This window comes from Cydia fagiglandana, chromosome 14 (assembly GCF_963556715.1).
Source record: "Cydia fagiglandana chromosome 14, ilCydFagi1.1, whole genome shotgun sequence".
Lineage (NCBI taxonomy): Eukaryota > Metazoa > Arthropoda > Insecta > Lepidoptera > Tortricidae > Cydia > Cydia fagiglandana.
The window spans coordinates 5,571,187-5,594,826 of record NC_085945.1 but is presented as its reverse complement, the minus strand read 5'-3'; the positions used below and the strand labels follow the sequence as shown (position 1 = coordinate 5,594,826).

General features: G+C 36.1%; 1 protein-coding gene across 1 annotated transcript in view; it reads right to left on the bottom strand.

Annotated features, from left to right (window-relative positions):
• Nucleotides 1-23,640, bottom strand: part of LOC134670641 (FK506-binding protein 5-like) — a 45,093-nt gene that overhangs the window by 3,522 nt on the left and 17,931 nt on the right. The window contains exons 2-4 of the mRNA XM_063528450.1: nucleotides 18,321-18,388; nucleotides 13,958-14,116; nucleotides 10,637-10,801 (exon numbers count right to left, since the gene is read on the bottom strand). Of these exons, the coding sequence (XP_063384520.1) occupies nucleotides 10,637-10,801; nucleotides 13,958-14,116; nucleotides 18,321-18,388 (392 nt within the window). The remainder of the gene's footprint in view (nucleotides 1-10,636; nucleotides 10,802-13,957; nucleotides 14,117-18,320; nucleotides 18,389-23,640) is intronic.

Here is a 23,640-nt window from a genome sequence, read left to right as displayed (position 1 = left end):
GTTTTATTAAGGTGACCTACTGAATACGTCGTATTTCGTATCTCTATATTAAGTATCAATAAAATCAAAATTAGCATATTTTCAGAAATATGTCTAAAGGTACCTTACCTTATAGTTCGTTTTTTTAGCATTAGAAAGAACTTGCAAGAAGGTAAGCGATCTTGACATGTCTTTTAATTGAAAAACGCTTTTTAAAAATCAAAAGCGATTACTTATGAAAGCAGAAGAATATAAATGATCGTTTTAGATTCATAATTGTTACATATTTGCCGTAACTTATTTTTAAAATGTGTTTTTCAATTAAAAGACACATCAAGATTGTTTACCTAATTTATAATGCTAAAAAAAATGAGGTATAATTTAATACCAATTAAGCTTCTTAAGGCTATATTATAAAATATATTTTGGAAAATATTGTTTATTGGTTGCGTAAGTAATACACAACAAAATGAAGGTATTGTTAAGGCTACTCCACACTAGCGTCTATGATGTTTGAATGATTATATCTAAATATTATCAAACTGCACAACGGGACTTAATCGCGTATTTAAGTTTTAAGATTTACCTCCGACGTTTCGAGGACGGCGTTGTCCCCGTGGTCTCGGAGAAGACTGGCTCAAGTTGACACCAACATCTTCTAGCCGCGCGATTTTTTCGAACCCGCAGCTGGTCTTTTTCATCAGTTTGAACGTTTTGCAGTTTGATAATGTTTAATAATCGTGAAAGATTAAATCAGTGTTATATCTAAATAGTTGTACCTAGGTATTATATCCATTGTTCAAAGTCTGCAAAGGGTTATTTCTGATTTCAGATCCGATTTCACTGTAAAGTAGACGTCAAAAATATGTTTACGCTTTTGCTCCTTACTCCTTTGTAATAAGGCAAAAAGTGTAAACATATATTTGACGTTGACTGTACAATAACTAAATAGACTGGAACAATCAACTCACTCATTTTATCAAAGATTGCCGTAAACTTCTCAACAAGTCCAAGAATATCATGTTTAATAGACAGCATCGAGTAGAACAATAAGTACTTTACCTCTAATGCCGGTAATGGACACCGTTAAACAATAACTGGTCAAGTGCGAGTCGGCCACTTTGTGTAAAAATACGTCCTGTTTATAAAAATGTCTATTAAACACAGAGCGGAGAAATAACACTAAAAATTCCTCCTGGTACCTATAGACACAAAACAATGAAAAAAATATTTTCTTGTAATATGGCGATGCATTTTATTTATTTAGTGAGAAGATACTTAACACAGTGGAAAAAATACATAAATGAACATTAAGCCTTAAATACAGATGCTCAGAGAACATATGTATATTATATCACATATGTATTTTTTATGATATGAAAGACGAATGAGCAGAAGAATCGCCTGACCCCTGCAAAACCTGACAGCTCAGCCATGTCATTGCGCGTACGGCAGCAGCGGCGGCAGCAATCATATTGGAGCGAGACATCGATCGGATTTTTCGCTGACACCTATGGTTGCCGCCGCCGATCGCGCAACGTCGTGGCCGAGCCGTAGGGTTGCAAGTGCGTTGCCGGCGGGCGGGTTTTTTCGTTGTCATAACAGTAATAGATATAAATAGTGTGCGAAAAATATCATGACTGCGCTGACAGGCATACATTGGCGTAGTAGAAAGGAACCCTTCTGGGGTAACTTGCTCAAGTAATTTAATAGTTTTAATAGTATGCTATCAGGTACAGGGGAACCAACAGTGCAATTTTTAATTAAGTCCCACGATAAGCCAAGAAACTAAGGAACTTTTAAACAACAGGCTAAGACACAGGTCCAAAGAAAACTTGGAAGCATAGTTTTCCTACTCATTTTTTACACATGATAATATGACATAAACTTTTAATCGAATGTATACAATTTTACCTAAATTTATAACGATTTAATGCATAGGCAAGATTATTTCGTTAATCAAAAAGATATAATAACCACAAAAATATTGGACTTAGGTAAATAACTTTATTGCAATTTTTAGGCTAAAAATAATGACAGATTTTTTAGAGAAATGGGGTAAATGTTCTTGTGATTGACAGGGTAAGTCAAATAAAATGCTCTCTTTCACATCCATTGCTAGGAATTATCTACGATTGAAGGTACCTAGCAACTAACTTTGGACTTTTCATATTTTTTCTTTGCGCCGCCTACCGTATATTCTAAGTCTATTGTCTCCGATACACAAAGGTTGTCTGGAAGAGATCCCTCTTAAGCGATAAGACCGCCTGTTGCTACCTCTATTGTCTTTGTTTATGTTACTGTACATTTATTGTAAACTACGTGTATGTGAGGTGTGCAATAAAGAGTATTGTACAGTCAGCCAAGAAAGTGGTCTACCACTTTTCGACTTTATCATCTGATTGATAGAGTCGAAAAGTGGTAGACCACTTTCTTTCTTTCTTGGCGAACTTCTTAGTATTTCATGTGTGTGAAAATTTCAACTGTCTAGTCATCTAGTGTCTAGCTATCACGGTTCATAAGATACAACCTGGTGACATACAGACAGACAGACATACAGACGAACAGTGGAGTCTTAGTAATAGGCTCCCGTTTTTACCCTTTGGGTACGGTACCCTAAAAATGACAACAAAATTAAAAACTTATGAATATAATTCGCTCTAGCTTGTATTTTAAACGTCTAAAATTATAGTATTAAAGCTAGATTTGAAAAGTACAATTAGTAGCGGCAACACTGAGCCGGCTCGTAAAAGCCGTTCTCTTTAATACAACTTTGCATCGTCTGCATAAATTATATTAACTTTGCTAATGTATGTCTGGGTTTTATTATTGTTCTAGCATGAAATTAAAAATGGGGTAGTGAGGGTTAACTGTACTTAGAAACAAAGAGACTAAAGGAGGAAGGAGTCATACTCATGCTAGACCGGGCCGGAGCTTCCAGCCCCTACGTTTTTTTTGGAAAGCACCACGTGAACATCGATCAGCCGTCATAGAAAATGACATGTCGGACGCCTCGGCCGCAAGACTATGATGGTCGACTGTATAAATGATAGGGCTGCGTATAAATGATGATAAAACTAACATTTTATCCAGTTTTTATTGATTTGTCGTCTTTTCCACTTTTGACAGCGATAGTCGTTAAACGATTAACTGCATAACATGGTTGTTGGATAATGTGTCTTTTGTCTACATTTCCAACTTAAACTTAGTGGATAAGTGGATTTATACAGTTTTATAACATTCATACCGTTTTGTCCACTTTGACAATAATACACGGTAAATGGCTACGATTGTTGGATAATTAGACGTATAGTCGACTTTTGACAGCTAGCCTTTGATTAATTTATCGTCGTGCTCACTGGGTCTCGATAATTGCTCTTGTGGTCTGAAAAATACAGTTTTCACTCTCAATGACATATGTGGATAAGTGGTAGAATGTGATTTAACCATCTTTTCTTTAAAATACACCTTAAGTCATCGAGTTTAAAATTGATTTTTATAAACCTCAAAACATATCACGCTATCATTAGTCACTTATACGTTATCCTCGCGATTTTTTACCGAATTATATCCTTTATCAGATAGTCGTCATATCCTGCATTAAATGATTAATGATATGGTGATAAATCCATCATAGCCCTCCTGGACACGGCCCGGTCTAGCGTCCTTATTCGATTCTGTAAGTAGGCTTAAAGGGCTGTTTCACAAGTCAATACAACCGCCGAGATGATAAAACTGTAATTATCATATCCGTAGGCGATTATATGCTGAAATGACGATGACGACAAAACCCGTTATTACCACATTATCTCACTAGCCAACTGTCAATCTAATGACGTTTGCTAAAGCGGAATCAATTGAATGCTGGCAGTGAAACTATCACGCTGGCTGACCAATTTAATCAAAATTGACACTGACTTCTTGCGGTATTGTCACGGTTTTCAATCAACGTGAGGCGAATTCGACTTGGCTCGGTGAAAATTCGCGACATGGCGATTGCAAAGTGATTTATGAACTGGGACGGATTGACTCACTTATGTGCAAGGATTATTTTTGCACCGAAAGACTTTTGCACAGGTGACTGACATAGCCAATTTTTACAGCGAATGTGCGATCACACTCGTTGCAAGTCAGTCAAGGCATTTATAAAATGCCAAAGTGGAAATAAGACGTTACATCGCAATAGCGGTCATGTCACAAGTCATGTAAAACGGTGTACAATTAAGCACGACCCAACTTTTGCTTGTTAGTAACTTGCTACTTCGAAATTTGAATAACTCTTAGCCAGGACGACCTGGAAATTAATCGGGAAGTGGGTGGGACCATTTGTCATGATATGCTTGTTAACATTAGAGCATTTAATAACCGGAGTCGCCTTTAAAAGCTTACCCCTCCGCCGAAAACCCTGCACAATTGTGTATACTTTTGTATGGACTGACGTTTATCTCATACATTTGACGTGCCCCTCCCCCGCAAAAATCGGCAGACTGTTTTATGCAGAAAATTACAGACAAGGCGTCTCCGGTTACTCAAGAGAATTATGATCTACAGCTAGAAAGACGTTTTAATTATTTGATAAAAGACAAAAATAGAAGCGTAACGTAACATACTAGAAACACAACAACGAAAAGAATTTTGACCCATATACCTCATAAACTCTACTTCTTTAATAGTAAAGGGTACAGGTTCAAAACGTATCGTCATATTTACTGACAGCATAAGTTTTTTTTAATTAGTTGGAAACTAATATTAATGGGAGAATTCAGTGCCAAAGAAAGGTGAAAGTTTAGTTCTCCGAATTGATCACAGATGCCGTAGGCAACCCTAGTGATTCGCACAGGATACCTAGGTCCGGAAAGACCTAAGTCTAGGTTTCTTTTAGTTATTGTGTGCAAACCATACATATTTAGGTACGTTTCGTATAATCATATTCCCTTGTCTGATTTTGTTCCTGATCCGTTATTTCTATAAATATAAAATATAACATATCTGATGAAATTGATCAAATTTTGTTATTTTTGTAAAAGATTTGGTTCAAATGTAAAACAATTTTGCATAGGTAAATGTAAATATTAGCGTTTCAGATAGATAATACGTAATTGTAAGTAAATAATCCGATGGAGACTTTGTTAATGACTATGAAGTAAAAGCTTTATCAAAAATACTTAAAGAATACATATCTATAGGTATTACTATATATAGCTACTGAAAAGTAATCTCCTACGATAATATTCAGCCAACACAGTTTTCAATAAAATTTTCCAATGATTTCCGAAGATACAAAGCGACTACCTACTATCCACCCACTCAAAATGAACGTATTGGCCACAAATCAAATCGAAACAAAATAAACATTTCCTTTAAAAATGCATTAAAATGCACTTTTAACTGCCCAATTTTCCAACAGGTGGCGGTGTGCCGGTCGGAAACTGGGCAATGAGATCGCGATGCAGTTGCATAGGGATGCATCTCAGTATTCGCCCTTAAAAGCATTTCAACTGTCTGTTCATCCACTGAGCGTGGTAAACGAGAGTTTTTGGAGCATACGACTGCATTTTATTGAATGCTGGTCGTATATCTAATTTTATACGTAAACAAAACCTTTTTTTTAAGTAAAAACATGCGATAAAAAAATTGGATATTGAATATTCGCACCCGACTCTTTCAACATTTGCTGCCATTTTTCGAGGTTCGTTGTAAAAAATAGGAACTGTCATAGTTTTTATAGGCAAAGTCTGTTTGATAGACTATGTATAAAGTAGGATATACCACCCAATGATTGGCCCCTTAAAATACACCCCTGCCATTTAAAAAAGTTAGGTACTTACTAATGCTAGTTTAAATTAAAATTAGAATTGAAGGCACAGAAGTAGATACTGGGGACAGGGTAGGTACAGGTGAATACTTTACTATATTTAGTGTTTTTTTTTTTTAATTATCCTCTAACTCTATTCAACCTTTAGGTAATTTTGCAACCAATGCGAGTAGGTATCGGAAAATGTTCAACGTTTGATGTCATTTGATCTATGAATTGATACTGGAGTGTGTAAAAAACAAAAGCTCTCTTAGCAACCGAACCAGGCAAAATATCCTTTCACCGAGTGAACTCTGTGTTACGTGAAAAACTGTGTATCTCCAATCAGCTAACGAACTTAAGAAAACCCTCATTATCCTAAACAAATTCACAGATAATCAAAGATAAGGTAAGAAAGGCTAATCTGGAGTTTTTAATCCAATCCCGATGTCTAGACTCGCTTGTGGGTGTTCGGAATTCTGATTGCTTGAGATCTTTTCGAATTCTGAGTGAAGCCACCTTATCATTCTTTTTTAGTTGACAGGTAAATATATTTAGGCATATTGAAATCTAGGTTTTCATACTTTGGAAAAAGTAATTCGCATGTGAAATGGGATATAAAGTAAACAAATTTAGATATTTTCGATTATCATTATATGAAGCTAATATTAAGTTTAGAGAAAACAAAAACTTAATAAAAATAAACTTTAAATATTTGATGCCAGACAAGCTATCTCTTACAAGATGTACATTTATATTGCAAAATATTCTGGTTTACGTCCGCTTTTTACTCTTACCACACCATACATACATTCATGTATGGTAATAACATGTTGTATTATTAAAAGGATCACAACACACAAAAGAAAGGGGTGCAAAGAAAGCATTTCATTCATCATACAACATATACAGGATGATTCAGGAGACGTCAGCAGGACTAACACTGCGCATTTCGTAAATTATAAGCAACTGTTTCGTATTAGTATTAGTGAGGTTAACGTTAATTTTCTAGTCGTGTTGAAAAAAAAAAGTTTTAATTTACGACATGCATGGTCACCCTAAAATTAGAATACTAAACTAGGTACCGATATTCTGTGTCAAATTGAATGAAATCACTGTCATCACGGTCTGGTTACTTTTGAAAACTCGTATCTCACTCAAGTTTGACAGTTTATTTTCTTCGTAATCAAAATGCTGTCATTACGGTTCAAGAGGTTTTATGTTTATTAATTAGGTCTTGTAGGGTGACCATGATTGTAGATAATTAAATTTGCCCTCACCAAAAAGTTAAAAAATAGGAAAAAGTGTGGTTGTTTTGCGTAAATACAACGGTGATCGATCAATTATCACTTACTGAGCTTGCAGGATTAGACCTGCTCACGTCTCATGAATCACCCTGTATGAGTAAGAATGAGTAATCCTTTCTTATGTGTACAGGTTTATAAAAGCTATTGATTTTATTTTAGTGTTTGTAAACTGGTCGGAAAGCTGAGCGGTATGTTGATTTAAAATAACAGCGAGCTTTAGATAATTCGCTATATCTATTTAAACTTATTAATTTATTATTAAGTGTTTATAAGGTAAGGATGTTTTATTTACTTGTATTTCGTTGTACCAATAAAATTCAATGTATGTATTTAAACTTAGTGATTGCTATTAAATGCATGTCATCATCATCATCAGTATTTAAGAGCTATGCTCTTGTAGGTGGAGTAATCGCCACTCATCTTTTTGCTGGGCCAGCCTTTTAACTCCCTCGTACGACATGACAGAAACTTTTTCTTTTATTTGGCTGAGATATGTGAGCCTGGGCCTTCCTCTGCGCCTTTTCCCCTCAATCTTGCCCTCCAGGATGTTTAAAAAGAATCTGTCGTGCCATATCAGTAGGGCTACCGCCAATACCGAAAATCGTCAATTGCGGGGATTTTTCTCTGTCACTCTAATTACGCCTTCATTGGAGTAAAAGAGAAAGATCCCCGCAATTTGCGAATTTCGGTTTTCGCGGTAGCCGCTCAGGTGGCCAACCATCTTGCCCCTTCTCTTAGCTATTGTGTCTAACAGGCATCTCTTCTCTCCTTCCATGCTCAGGACCTCTTCGTTTGTTCGTTCGTCGTGTTCGTCGAGGTCGTAAATGCATGCAAGTAATACAAAAATATGTAGGTATTCCTCACGCGTCATGTTTCAAGCTGTGTTATTTTATACCTATCAAAGTGGAATTCAGTGCCTCTATTATCATACCTGTACTTTCGACAATCAAACAAAGTTTTTGAAGCATCCATACAAGGTTATTTAGATTACAGAAGCCAAATAAAAGTTTGTAAAATATTTCAAATTAATTGTTTGTTTGCGATTCGTTCGAGTCACGCCAAATTGGTCAGACATCACCTGAGCCGTTTAGGTACGAAACTATCTATGTATCCATGTATCTATCTATGTATTTAGTGTACTCTTAGTCATAAGGTATAACATAATTATATGTAAATAGTAGGTATTTAGAATGTTGATATTTTACTTCGCTCAAAAGTTACGTTTTTTTTTCTGTTTATTTCTCACTGCACCCACATGGACGCTTTTCTGTTTCGCCCTATGGTTGACTGGTAGAGAATGCCTATACCGGCATTAAGTCCGCCTGTTGTACTTTTTGTATGTGCAATAAAGTTTAAAATAAATAAATAAACGGCTTATGTCAGTGTTAAATCTAATAGACGTGTCGTCTAAGTAAAAGGAACCTTGTTACAGAAGGTGTTATCTTCTTTATTTCAAGGTATTCCCATACCAATAATGTTTAGTCTTATATTACTTAAAACATCTCTTCAACATAGTCTTTTAAACATAGGTTTATGGTTCTAACAATGTTTTTTTATTGAAAGCAACTTTTTTACACCATTGAATTATAGGTGTAAAAAAAGAGGGGCATATTCGGTATCGTATTCTGATTCCTACTTCTGAAGTAGAAAAAAATCCCCACCATTTTTGTGACATCTTGTATAGTGACTACTTTTCGTAACTACTTTTCGAGAAACTCATTGCTAAGGTTTAAACTAACGACCTTCCGTTTCAAAGCCTTAATTAGCGTTTAGGTACCATTACTTCGTACGTTATCTATTTCACGATTATTCTACAGCTTAACACTTTGACTACCGAGAACTCGCCTGGTAGGCACTCGTAATGTTTGCTCAGATGCCGGACAACCCGCCCAGCGGGTTCTTTTGTACGCAGATATAGATGACCGGTTTCTGGGGTAGTGCGCCGTTTTTTGCCCGGTTGCGAAAGTGTTAACCACGCATAACAGCCATTATCGCCATTACAAAATCATTTTAATTTTGGAACTAATTCAATGGATTTTACGAATAATTGAATGTTTTGACATTTGCTGAAACTTCAGTTAGCCGCGACCACGACCAGTGAAACCTGTGTCGAAACGTCGGTAAATAAAGGTACCTCCTTAACAAAATAAATTCGCGATAGACCCGATTATAAATATGATTTAATAATATAATATACGATTTCACAAAACTAATTTTTTTACAACTTTATTAAAAAAAATTATATGTTTTAATAATATAATTCTACAATTTAGCTGTTAGAGTTATTTTGAGTGGTGAGACAGTTAAGCACCGACTAGGCTCCCTTTTCACTGCCACAAATGTACTTACCTCCTTTTTGACCCGGTTAACAATTAGCTACGTGACGGCTAATCCGAATTGTTAACTTAGCGGTGCCAGCAGATTTCACGTCTCGCAGTTTCAATACAGATTCCATCGGGGGAAATCCAATCGTGTTGGCCAATCGAGCCGGTTAGCAATTAGCATACAGAGGGCCTACCGCGAACCACATTCGAAGTGTTGCCTCCCTGTCACATTTACGTACTAATTTACAAGTGCGACAGAGAGGCAACACGTCGAACGTGGTTCGCGGTAGGCCCTCAGGGTTTAAAATAGGCTCTCAATTTGCACGTGAAAGTACTTATTTTAAGGTTCGCTGACAGTATAATACGGTATATAAATTCAATACGGGCGAATATTTAAACCATGATGGTTAGCATAGGGCCTAAGAAGTATATTGAGGTAATTTTTTCGTAGAAATACAAGGAAAATATTATTGAGTGTAAAAAATATGGGTAAAATAAATGATGCTCTATTTATTAGTAGCTCAGTCGCGCAAAAACGGCAGAACAGATTTAATTATAAATATTATAGGTATTTTGGAAACAAATAGTCAACAAGTAGTCAAATAAAATTACAAAATATCCGTTGTAATTTTATCAATTACAACGGATATTTTTTATCCCCGAATGTGGGTTGGAAGTATAGTAACGGTATAATGTAATATAAGGTAGGTATGTATATTATACCATACCGTTATATAATATAATATAACGGTATGGTATAATATACCTATTCATAAATGCGTGTCAATTTTAATAAGCATTTGATCAATTTATGTAATAAATAAATTGTTTGTTAGAATGGGGCAAAATTTAACAGAGTTTTGCTAAGTTTCACGAATAAGGGCTCATTTAGACGACGCGAGAATTCGCATGCGAGTTTCATTACATTGCGGTTTTTGATCGGTCGGTTGAATTGGACTTAACAGTCCGCAATGTAACTAAAACCCCATGCAAGTTCGAGCGCCGTGAAATCAGCCATAAGGGGCTCTCCCACATCTAGCGTCTTTCGAGCGTCGGCGTCTGGTCAGCGCTATGGAAAATGACGTCGCTGCGCAGTTGCGTCGACGTTGCGTCGAGCGCGGCCATACAGTTGTAGACGCCGACGCTCGAAAGACGCTGGATGTGGGGGGGCCCTAAGGGTGACAAGGTTATTATGAAATTGTAAACTTCTTTCTTAACTTCTTCTCACTTACCGCCCCATGTTTCTTCTCACTGTGGTAGCCGCCGTGTTTCTCCTCCTCCCCCGAGTCTCCCTCCTCCTCGAAGAACTCCACTTTCTTCTCATACTCCTCCTTTTTGTGGATGTCGTGGCTTCCCTTCGTGCTGTGCCCCTTGGAGTGCTTGCCTGACTCCTCGTACTGGGGTCAAATACAGTTCAGAATGGGATAGTATGAAATAGAATCATTTAACTAGGCCCATTTCTCACACGGCATTAGACTAATATTATGAGTCTACGGACTGTAAAATCGTATGGGTTTCCGTGACAACACACCATTAATATTAGTAGACTCCGCCGTTTGAGAAATAGGCTTTCGTAAAAACTAGTGCCTACGTCAAATCACGGGATTAGTTGTCAAGCGGACCCCAGGCTCCTCAAACGCGAGGAAGAAGAGACCGTTTGAGAAATAGGCCCCAGGGGCCAATTCTCATAACCCATACGACTTGACAGGGGCCTATTTCTCGAACGATATTCTAATATTAGGGGTCATCCATTAATTACGTCACACGAATTTCTAGGTTTTTTGACCCCTCCCCCCCTCCTTGTCACACTTGGTCACATTTGGCAAACCCCTCCCCCCTAGTGTGACGTCACATTTTTTCTACGAAATCACCAAATCGAATTAAGTAAGTACCTAAGTATTATTAATATATTATCAAAATATTTTTGACGATATAAATATTAGTAATTTTATAACCCAAAACTGCTTAGGAATGAAAATTAAAGGAATAAAAACGATTATCGTTTTAAAAACTTGTTATTTAAATGTACTTACAGCGAATAAAATAATTTAAATAAATTTTCGGTTACTGATGAAGTTAAAGTGACGTCACAAAGTTTGTGTCTCCCCCCTCCCCCATGTCACAATGTCACATTTTCTTGACCCCCTCCCTCCCCCTAAACGTGTGATGTAATTAATGGATGACCCCTTATTGGTGTGCCTATTGTCATGGCAACCCATACGATTTGACAGTTCGTGGACTAATAATACGGGGTTAACCGGTTAAACCGTTAAGCTAGTGTGAAATTGTACTGGTAACCATGGTGACACTCCAGGTTTAACCTGTTAACCCTGGGTTAGTGAATGGTGCAAGTGGCCCTTAGTCTTTTATCGTTCGAGAAATGGGCCCCAGTTCGTGGACTAACTTTAAGATACGTCAAATATTACGGCTAGATCCGATATGGATTAGATGTGTCAATGTCAACAGTGACATTTCTTCAAACAAAAACGTCAGTTTTGATTCGCTGCATAGTGGCGACGCACAAGCGACTGCTGCTGTGCCCTATTTATCAAAAGCTTGTAACTTGTAATACAAGGGGAAGTCCCTTTTTGACAGCTTTTGTTAGAAAGGGGCTTCCACGTGTATTACAAGTTACAAGCTTTTGATAAACAGGGCGCTGGTCGCCGGCGACCACTAGGACCACGGGTTCGAATGGAAGCGTTCACACTGCGAGCAACTGTCGAGATTACCAATTTGTATCCGTCTCTCTCTTGAACATAGTTGTGAAAAACACAACATATTTTAGTGATGCTTGCGCTCGACTTGGGGGCCGATTTTTGAAATTCTACCACTCGATTTCGTGTATTTCGTTAAATGGCATCTCCACTACTAGGCGTTTAAATTCTACTAATAGAATTGAAATCGAGTGGTCAATACCACTACATTCCAAATTTTGATCGCTCGTATTTCAAAAATTAGCATATCGCCGTTTTCCACCGATATTCGAGTGACGAAATCTAGTGATCGGAATTCAAAAACCGGGCAAGTTCGAGTCGGACTCGCGCACGAAGGGTTCCGTACCATAATGCAAAAAAAACAAAAAAAAGCAAAAAAAAAAACGGTCACCCATCGAAGTACTGACCACTCCCGACGTTGCTTAACTTTGGTCAAAAATCACGTTTGTTGTATCGGAGCCCCATTTAAATCTTTATTTTATTCTGTTTTTAGGGTTCCGTACCCAAAGGGTAAAACAACCAACAACAACAACAACAAATGTAGTGAAATGGGCCCACGATAACGGTATAATTATCAATTTATCAAAAACGAAGTGTATGCATATATATTCCCCATACAATCGTAAGGCGAAAACTGTTAATTACAATGAGTATGGAATTATAGGTCACGGGTACGAATGTCTGCACAACCGAATAAATAATATCTATAGCTGTAGCTGTGAACCTTTAGAATATGTTAGTACATACAAGTATTTAGGTATGCATGTAGATAACAATTTTAACTGGAAAACACATGTTACTGCAGTTTGTTCAAAACTCCGTTCAGTCCTAAGTAAGTTATATCACTTAAATAGATTAATTAATAAAAAAACAATGCTCGTTGTTTATTACGCGTTAGTGGACTCAATCATTAATTATGGTCTAAGTGTTTATGGTCGAACTTTTCATACTTATTTAGACGAAATTAAAAAAATACAGTTAAGATCTATGAAATACCTAGTTAATAAAAAAATTAAAAATAGGCTTAAAGGGAATTACGACAAATTGTACAAGATATGTAAAATACTTCCTATACATCAAAAGGTGCAATACTTGATAGCAGTAGAAAATTGTTTTGATGATAAATTTAAGGTGTTGAAACAAAGTAGATATAGAACAAAGAGCATAAGGCTTAAAAAAATTGTACAAAATACTGCTAAAAACTATTATGGCAAAAGAACTGATTTGTTTTTGATACCAAAATTGTATAACGAAATTAACTACCTAAGGGAAGAAAATAAAAGTAGTAGGGCTAAATTTAAAACCGAGTTAAAAAATACGTTATTGGATAATATACCCTAACATTTAAACTGTACCTAAAATATACCTTTACCTGAATTTAGTTGTTAAGTTAAGTTTAGTATTTAGTGCATAGCATAATATGTATGTTTGTGAAGATGAGCGCGATCTCGCCAACAAACTGCAATTGCAGTTTGGCGAGGAATATAATGTTTATAAAAGTGTTGTGTACTTTATGATAAATAAATAAAAAATAAAAAAATTGTTATAGCGGCAACAGAAATACATCATCTGTGAAAATTTCAACTGTCTAGCTATCACGGTTCGTGAGATACAGCCTGGTGACAGACAGACGGACGGACGGACGGACGGACAGACGGACGGACGGACGGACGGACGGACGAACAGCGAAGTCTTAGTAATAGGGTCCTGTTTTACCCTTTGGGTACGGAACCCTAAAAATCGGCCTGTTGACCTCCTGGCCCTAGGGCCTATGCTTTGGAGAGACCAAAGACCAAGTCGCCGGCGACTAATCGACACGCACGGCTCTTAATTACATACCTTAGCATGTTTCTTGCCATGTTCCTCGTGCTCATGCTCCCCGTAGTGCCCGGACTCGTCGTGGTGCTCCTTATTGTGGCCCCCGCGGTCCTCATACTTGCCAAGATGGTCCTCTTTGTCGTGGTGACCCTTTTTGCTCTTCGTTTCCTTGTGAAGACCCTGTTACAAAAAAATACATCAACAACAACGTAAAAGGTAACAAACGTAATAAAATATGAAATGAAACTATTGAAACGGATTATATCGCGTATTGTTTATACTATATCATCAACTCATTATTTTGTAAGTGGGTAGTTTTGCACAGTGTAGTTCTTCTTCAGTCACCCGTTGACCACGAACGCTGTAAAGGGTTCAAAACGTCGGGATTCAATATATAAATTCAATGCGTTATAATCCGTTTCAATAGTTTTATTTCATGAGTAACTATCGAGGTAACCGAAGACAATATATAAAATATATGTCAAATATAATAAGTAAGCGCCGGAAGCTCCGGTCCGGACACGGCCCGGTCTAACGTGAGTCGTCTTTAAGGTTAGGCATTCTTAAAATATAATAATAATAGGCCTTTATCATCTGTGTCAGATGTTTTATCAGCATCCCGATTTCGACACTTGCGTTCGTAGTTCGTAGGTACGAGAGGTATCCCTAAATATACCTACAAATAATCTACAAAACAGTATGTATTTACCTATGTAGGTATTTTATTCCGGTTAATAATGATTTAAAATTATCTGAGCATGTCTACTCATTTGCCTTGACAAGTTTAGATATATCTTGTCAAAAGTCGTGTTTAGATATATTTGAGCACTATGCCGCTCGTACATATTCAACCAGCTATGTTCCCATGCAAGACCTTCTAAACATGACTACCTACATTATGTATTGTCATACACCGATATTCAAATGAATGGTATGTTTAACGAGATATCCTTTGAAATGTTTAATATATGCATATTCGACATATAATTGGCACCCCGTACAATACAGGGTCGTAATTGACTTCTGAAGTTCTCACTACTTCGAGACCTTCGAGTTCCCTCTTGTTTATAATTTATATACAGGATACCTTTGACCAGGATAGGCTTTAAATTTTGAAATGTTTATAAATTAATTTCTATCATTTATGAACTATAATAAAAAAAAGAGACAAAATCAAGCGACGTCGTCCATAAATAATAAATATATGACCAGGTATGAATCAGAATCGTATAATCTATTGATTGTACCTTAGAGTGTTTCTTATTTCGCCGAAGATCAGTTTTACCAACGTGGCATAGGCTTTATTTGTGACGTTCCATAGTAAAAGGAACCTTATGGCGGTCGGCGGTTACGTTGTTGTTAACGACGCTTCAATACTAATGCGATACTAGGTGACGTAATCACCAACCACCATAAGGTACCTTTATCAATGGAACGTCACATTTTGTCTCTGCCGCTAAAAACCAATATGGATTTTTTTTCAGTTAGTCATTGCTATGCGTGATCCCTATCATCTACATAGGGTAGCGGTACGGTAGGTATTGCCTTTTAAAATAATGCCAAACAGACAGACTTAGTAATAAGGGTTAGGTATAAGTAATAGGGTCCAGACGGTGCAAACAAGTAATTGTAAAAGTGCAAAATAAGGTGTGTAGGTATTTAGTTTGAAGACGAGAAACGGTTATTCTATTTAAATGCCCGATGCCAGAGGCACCCTGTATTTATTTATAACCCTGTCTTTTGTTTTGTTATGTCAAAGGTCATATAGCTAAACTATTGAGAAATGAAATAGCGTAATCTATATTGACCGCCTACGCAAAAGCCCCTGTAAATGCAATACTTCCAATTTGGTTTACGTCAAAGAAATATGACATAAATAGGTAGTTAATAGGAAATATTAAACTGAATTCTTTCCTCGTAGTTTATGATTGAAATAAATTTTCTGCTCCGTATATATCCTACTACATCATTTATTTTATTACTGTAAAGCACGTATAAGATCTTTTGTCTTTCATTCTGTAGCATTTTTCTTTTTTCTCCTGTAACGAAAGGCGATGCTATGTTTTTACAAGCTTTTATTTTTTAGTTTCACCTGACCGTTGTCTGTAATCAAATCTTGCAAGTTAAATTTGATCCACTTCCCGGTTTCCGATTGAGCTGAAATTTTGCATGCATGTATAAATCAGATGACAATGCAATATTATGGTACCATCGAGCTGGTCTGATGATGGAGACAGGAGGTGGCCATAGGAGCTATGAGATGAGACAACGCAACCTAATTGTGTTAGGGGTTTTTAGAATTGTCTCGATGAGTATTAGTTATCTGTCGTAAGAAAAGTACAGTCAGCGATAAAATCTTGTACCAAAAATGAAATTTTTGCCAAAAACTTAATGTTCTAAATTGGTTAGTTTAAATTCTTGTTTGTACGATAAGGATCCTGATTGAATATTTCTTTATCTTTTTTTAATTATTTCCGAAAACGATTTTTCTGCTCTACAGTATACGGCACAATCGAGGTTTGATCTCACGATTTTGACCACCACACACATGTGAAAGATTAAATATGGATATTTTATTACATGACAGCAATCAAATACATTTTCTAAAAAAGGGAATGACGCTCTGTTTAAAAATTAAAAACTAAAATGATATATTAAGTTAAAAACATATTTCATTTCGGTTCGTGATTATTTTTCGGTAGTCAAAATCTGTAATGGAAAAGTATAAAACTTTTATGATACGAATTTTGATATGCCCAGATTTTGCTACGAATTTCATTGAACCCCAATCAAAAATTCTCCGCTCCGAAATTAAATAAAAAAGAAGTATAGCAACACAGCTATCAACGTAAGTACCTCCTTAAATAGACTCCCTAACAATTATATTGTTTAAATAACAATCACTTCTATGATTGTCCATGATCTCAATATTGATAACAAATTTTACCCTACAATCTATTGTATAACGTGAGACTGTCAATGTTGTTAGAAGCGGTTGTGTCATGCGGACATAACAATGAGTGAATGTGCAAATATAATTACCAAAATATTAGAACGAATAGATTTAAATACTTAAAAATTACAAATACTTTGAATTGGTGTGGCCACACCAAATATAGCTGGTCAAGCAAATCATGTCAGTAAAAAAAGGCGCGAAATTCAAATTTTCTTTGGGACGATATCCCTTCGCGCCTACGTTTTTCAAATGTGCCTCCTTATTCTACTGACAAGATCTACTTGACCAAGTATATCAATAAGTATTACCCTCTTAAAATTTTATTTTTGAAAAGGACGGTAGTCTATGTCATGTGATTGTTCTTTTTTGTATCCTGGTTTTTACTAGTGTATTAATTTTCTATGTTTTCCTTGTTATACATATAAATAGGTAATAATGTTTGTATTTTTTATATCAATGTAAATTTATTTGTATGTGTTCTCATACAATTTGGCGGTGCGGAGCGATCCGCACAGACGGTCCGCATAACACTAAAACCAGCCTTAGTGGTCTTCGTAGTCTATGGATGTTGCTATATTAAGGATGTCACATGCGCGTTTCTGAATTATGATGCAATTTGATTCTACTATACTACTATATGTTTGAGCTATGGTTTTGTTTCGTCCTCTTGATCGCGGCGAGCTGTGATTGGTCAATTTCATTATAGTTGACTAAACCGTATCGAAATGAATATTACACTTAAATCTTAATTCAAGAATTACAGTCCACGAGTAGAAAAAATAAATATTTTCATTTCATTTCATTTCATCTAGTCCTGACTCACTCGCTCTCCTACACCTTTCACACACACACGTATACACACGCTAAAAGCATGCCGTAAAACGGGGTGAGTAGGTTTCGCGGGGAGAGGTGGGTTATGAATGGGGAGAGAAGTTTTGAGAGGGGGGTGAGAAGGGATTTTAAGGCTACTGCTACAAAAATAATGTATAAAAAAAAATCTATCCAACAATCTTCCAAAATCACCTTTGTATGAAAACCCCTCTCACCCCAAATACGAGGCACTACGGGGTGAGGTGAGTTTTCCTCTTTATCTTCAAAGTTATGAAATGGCGGAACTACCCAAAATAACATAAAAACTAAAATACAAACGTCCGGAACACTTATTATATACACCATTCAGTTTTCATATGTAAAAGTAAAATGTTATCGAGGTTTGAATTTCAGTTTTGACCCGACTCACCCCATTTTACGGTACCTACATCTTATCACCCTCTCTCACACATAATTTTAATTAGGCTTAGTACTGTTACCTACTCTTTTGTAAGCCCCAAGATACAGGCTCAGCCTAGTTTGGGGCTTACCGGTCACCTTTATGCATACGTATTTTATTATAAATAAAAAATTATTCTTATTCTTATTTATTGTTACCTCGTAGGCCTTTTTGCCGTGTTCTTCGTGTTCTTCTTCGTGGGAAGAATGATGCTCCGAGCCGGCCGCTGGAACAAAACAGGTGTTTGAAATCGTAATCCACTTAACACACAGACAAAACATCCTCCAGACTGAGCATAGTAGCGCTACCCACTCTGCCACAAATATACGGTAGTTGTAGCCGCCGTGCAGGTAAGGATCTTGACGACTCAAATAAAAAAACCGGCCAAGTGCAAGTCGGACTCGCGTTCCAAGGGTTCCGTACATTACACAATTTTTAAAAATGTATTTTTTATGTGAAACGTGTGTGAAATCTCTTTATAAAATCCGTAGGGGTCGGATCAAAAACTAAGTAATTAAGTCCGACTCACGCTTGACTGTACATTTCTAATATGTTTTCCTGTCATCTATAGGTATAGACCTATTTTAATGTATTTTTTTCAAAATTTTAGACCCAGTAGTTTCGGAGATAAAGGGGGAGGGAATGGTAATTTTTTGCCTATTCTCTTGAATTACTTCTAATCTGTTTATTCGAAAATTATAAAAAAAATATATTTGAGATCCTTACAATAAGCTCTTTCATTTGATATGTAACATGATATAGTTTGAAAAAGTGGCCCCCATGTATAAAATTCATTTGTTTACGTTATATGTCCGTATTTGGGTGACAAACTTACATATGTGTACCAAATTTTGACTTAATTGGTCCAGTAGTTCCGGAGAAAATCGGCTGTGACAGACGGACAGACAGACAGACAGACGCACGAGTGATCCTATAAGGGTTCCGTTTTTTCCTTTTGAGGTACGGAACCCTAAAAAGCTTTCTAAACTTCGATTTGAAGTAAACTATCATAATTTTCCAAAGTACTGATTTACAAGAGTTCTTGACTAAACGGTTAGATGTAGGAGTGGTGTGGTAATTGTATAAAGGCTGATGAAAGAGTGATTTGCATAATTTGAACAATGAACAGTACAAAATGGTGGTTTAGATTTAGGTGCCTCTAATTGGCCGCGATACAGGGTATGTGGAGTGCTCCTATTGGTGCTTTAGAAACAGCTTCCAAAATACTAGTCGAGCCCGATGGCTGCGTTTAGCTACCTACTTCATTAGGTTTATACAAATAAAGGTTGCGTTAACAACAGTTGTTTTACTCCATTTTCGAGTCAAAGTGTCTTTGTGTGACGCCCGTGTCTTTGAACGGACTAATCACGGCACGGGACTCGCTCACTTGTCCTCCGCATCCCAGTATTTTTGGCAGCATCGGTTTCATGAAATAATTGCTCTAAACTCCGTCTAGAGGATTCCTAGTCTATGACTTAAGATTATCAACTGACGATCGATCTGGCCTAGTGGGTAGTGACCCTGCCTATGACATGCCTAATCCCGGTAAGGACATTTATTTGTGTGATGACACAGATATTTGTTCCTGAGTTATGGCTGTTTTTCTATGTACCTATTTAAATATTTCTATACCGGGTGTTTCCTGTAACAGGAGCAATAAATTAAACTGTAGGCTGTACTCCTCAAACTGACCAACATTTGTTCAACAACTTTTAAAAATAACTTATATTTAGATTTTTATTACACTTTGAAGTTTATTATAAGACGCAATGTATTTGCAAGCAAATTGTTATGTATGGAGTGTAGAAGTCCCTCTACCTTCCATATTGTTATGGTTAAAGCGTGACAAGCCCTCAAAGGGATAAGTTCGCCTTTGTACTTCTTGCTAATTGTATGTTATTTTTAATATGTCTTTTTGTACAATAAAGAGTTTACTACTACTACTACTACAAGCAACGTCAAACACGAGTGATGTCAGCGTACATTGAAAATAATATTTAACTTGTTTGAAAAATATAAAATGACGAGATTTCATAACTTTTAAAACTTGTTAATCAAAAGTTATATCGTGTGAGGAGTACAATATATTATTATGGTCTAATTATTTACCCGTGTTACAGGAAACACCCGGTATATCGTTGTCTGAGTACCCACAACACAGGCATTCTTGAGCTTAGCGTGGGTCTTATACAAGTCTGTATAGTCTGTGTAAAAATGTCCCATAATATATATTTTTTATTATTGTTTATTTATTTATTAACTCTTACCTTCGTACTTATATCTGATCAGTGCGCATGAATTTAAAAGTCCATTGCTTAATACAATAGGTATTTATTTATAAATTCGTTGGCACTGATCAGTGCTTATATAGACATAGTTATATGTAGATCAAGTATTCACTTATACAGTGAAACCTGGATAAGTGGGATCTCAAGGGACGAGCAAATTTGTCTCACTTAAAGAGGTTTACCACTTACCCAGGCTCCCAGTTAGCCAGGTACAAATATTTTTTTGTCTCATTTATAGAGGGTTCCATTAATAGAGGTGAGAATAGAGTATATTTCAGTTATAGAGGTGGTTAATAAGGTTTTAGTGATTATCTTTAAAATTAAATAAGGTAAAATAATCCTTGACCCTAAATATTTTTTAAGTCTGTTTAAATATTTCTTTGAATTTGTTTTGAATGATTCTTCAAAGGATAGATATTTCAAAATTAAATTAAATTTGATACAGACTTCATTGCGTATTAGAAATTTAATAAATGAAAATATATTTTTTCGTGTTACTTATCAAAATTTCAGCTTTCGTTTCGATAGTTTTGACTACTTACATAAATTAACTAAATCAAACTTGAAGTTGTTTAGACACAACTAGGCAAATGCGGAATTTGTGGATAGACTAAGAGTTAGTAAGAATACGGAAATTGTTCAATGAAGTCCAAGTTAGAGAGGTCATAGATTGACGTTATCTCAGATACAGAGGTCAATTCCCTATACAATTCTAAAAAACAATTAGGAAAATGTAATCTTATAAATATAGTCTCAGTAAAAGAGGTAAAATACACTCTCTATCTCAATTATAGAGGTAAATGTGACTATAAAATCACCACAACGAATCCCAGTTATAGAGGTTCGTTTTTTCTCAGTAACAGAGGTAATTCAGTGCTAAAGTGTTGGGACCGCACCATGAGTCCCAGCTATAGAGGTTTCTCACTTATCCAGGTCCCACTTAACCAGGTTTCACTGTATTTACATTAGGAATATTTTAATAACAAAACTTCAGCGAGACAGACATATTAATATGTACATTTAATTAGATGTACATATTGTAATCTGCAGCAGCAACATTGTCTGTCAGTGTCCATAAAAGGAGAATGTTTATATTTAGATTATTGACCGAGCGTCAGCGAGGTCTTCATTTCAGCTTAGGCAAAAACGATTTAGTATGGCCGGATGTTCAAAAAAAATTCAAAATTCGTTTATTTTTATCAAGTTTTTCCCTTCTTCGTTTCAGCTTGGGCAAGAACGCTTTAGTACAGCTGGATGTTTAAAAAAATCAAAATTCTTTAAAAATACTATCAAGTTTTTCCCTAAGTGTTCTCCTCTGCAGATTTCATTTCTTAACCGATTCGGGAAATGTTGTGAAGATCTACGGTAGTAAGAATTATTCTGGCGTTACGTTTTTTGGTAAATTTTCAAAATGGGGGAAATTGGCCTAATGGACTTAAGCAGCAGTAGGTTGTATGTCATTTAAGACTTGTGAGTGCTGTGATAATAATTCAACGAAATAAGTTGTTTTTATACCTTAAAATACATATATTTTATATGATATAAATGACATAATACAGTCGTACTAGGTATAACTAAACTAAACTAATAACTAGACTCGACACGAGTTGTGAATTACCTATTCGCACATGTATCGTACAACGTTCTACAGTACACATGGCCCTTGAAATTTTTAACATAGTTGCGTAATGTGTTGCGCACTAGTGCGGTAAAGTAGCCCCATATGTACTGTAAACCAATTTTTTAACAAGCAGATATGTCTGGAAGCGATACTCCAACATTTATATTAACCCTTTATAAGGCGTTACGGTGTCAGGAATTGTGCAAAATTGAACTCTACCACTTGGAAATAAAGTTCGTAATCAGGTGGGAAATATGTTCCCTTTGCCTTAAAGGAAAAAAATACGCTTCCGGCAGGCCTGGAGCCCGCAACCTCCGCAATCCGTGTGTCCGTGCTCTCAACCATTGAGCCACGGAACCTAATACCAGAACCTCGCAAATCCTTCCATTCCTTCCTTAAGCGTAACTTTTTTCCTTTAATATAAAATTTAGCTTAGTTAAATCTAAAATAGACCCTTGAGGCATTGTACCAAGGATGCTGGCGGCATTTCCTCACTGTAGCGCAATGTATTTTTTATTTTTACATTTTCTAAGGTTATCGCAAGATCTCCAGCGCACAGACCCGCTAATGTTATTTGGATTAGGATGTAGAATTGCGGAGTCCCATCAGTGCGAGACTTGCGTATCACAGGATATAGGCTAAAGGCATAATGAATCGCGACTGAATGCATTTACCCGGACAGCCAGTCGCCTGCGTTATGAGGTGCTCTATTAAACTACACTTTCTCAGAGTTATTTTGCTTCTAGGTACTGCCATAGAGAAATATAGTAAGAATAGAGTGTTCACTCCATACATCAGTTTTGGTACCAAAGAGACTATTATTTTCGCTGTCGACATCTAGCATTGAGTAGCGGAATTATCAGTACCGCTACTTGATACTAGAATTCTCTAGTGTTGCCACGAAAATTGTATTGAACAACAATTTACAACTAATATTAAAAGCAGAAGGAGTTGAAAATAAAGTTCCGGTTAATCCGGTTATCCTTTAGCCGCCCATACGTTAAACCTTGCCAAGCAAAATGAAATTTTATTTTGTCAAAACAAAGTTCAAATTAGAATGGAACAGGAGACCTTTTTATAGGTCTCTGGGCCGCTAAAGGTTATAATATTAGCTGAAAATTGTTGAGCATTACACTTTTCGGTCGTTGTAACATCTATTGTCAAGTACCGCTACTCGATGCTAGATGTCGACTATGAAAATAATAGTCATTTTGGTACTAAAACTGATATTATAGAGTGAGCACTCTATGTATTTTTTCTCTATGGTACTGCATAAACAGCTCAGATGGTGAGGTTTATACAGGATATTACTTTAGTTGCTATGTTAAGTCAATATTTATGTAGATAGGTAAATAACTATAGATTCAGCAGCAAAATCTTTAAAGGATTTTAGTTAACTGTCCCCTGAAAATTTACAGGGGATAGTTAACTAACTTTCTTTCAAAGATTTCGTAGAAATTTAGTGTTGACAATGGCGTTCAAGATTTACATACAAAACTAATTTATTTATACAAAAGGTTAATGGTATATAAAATCATACAAAAATAACTTAAATATATCTAAAATTAA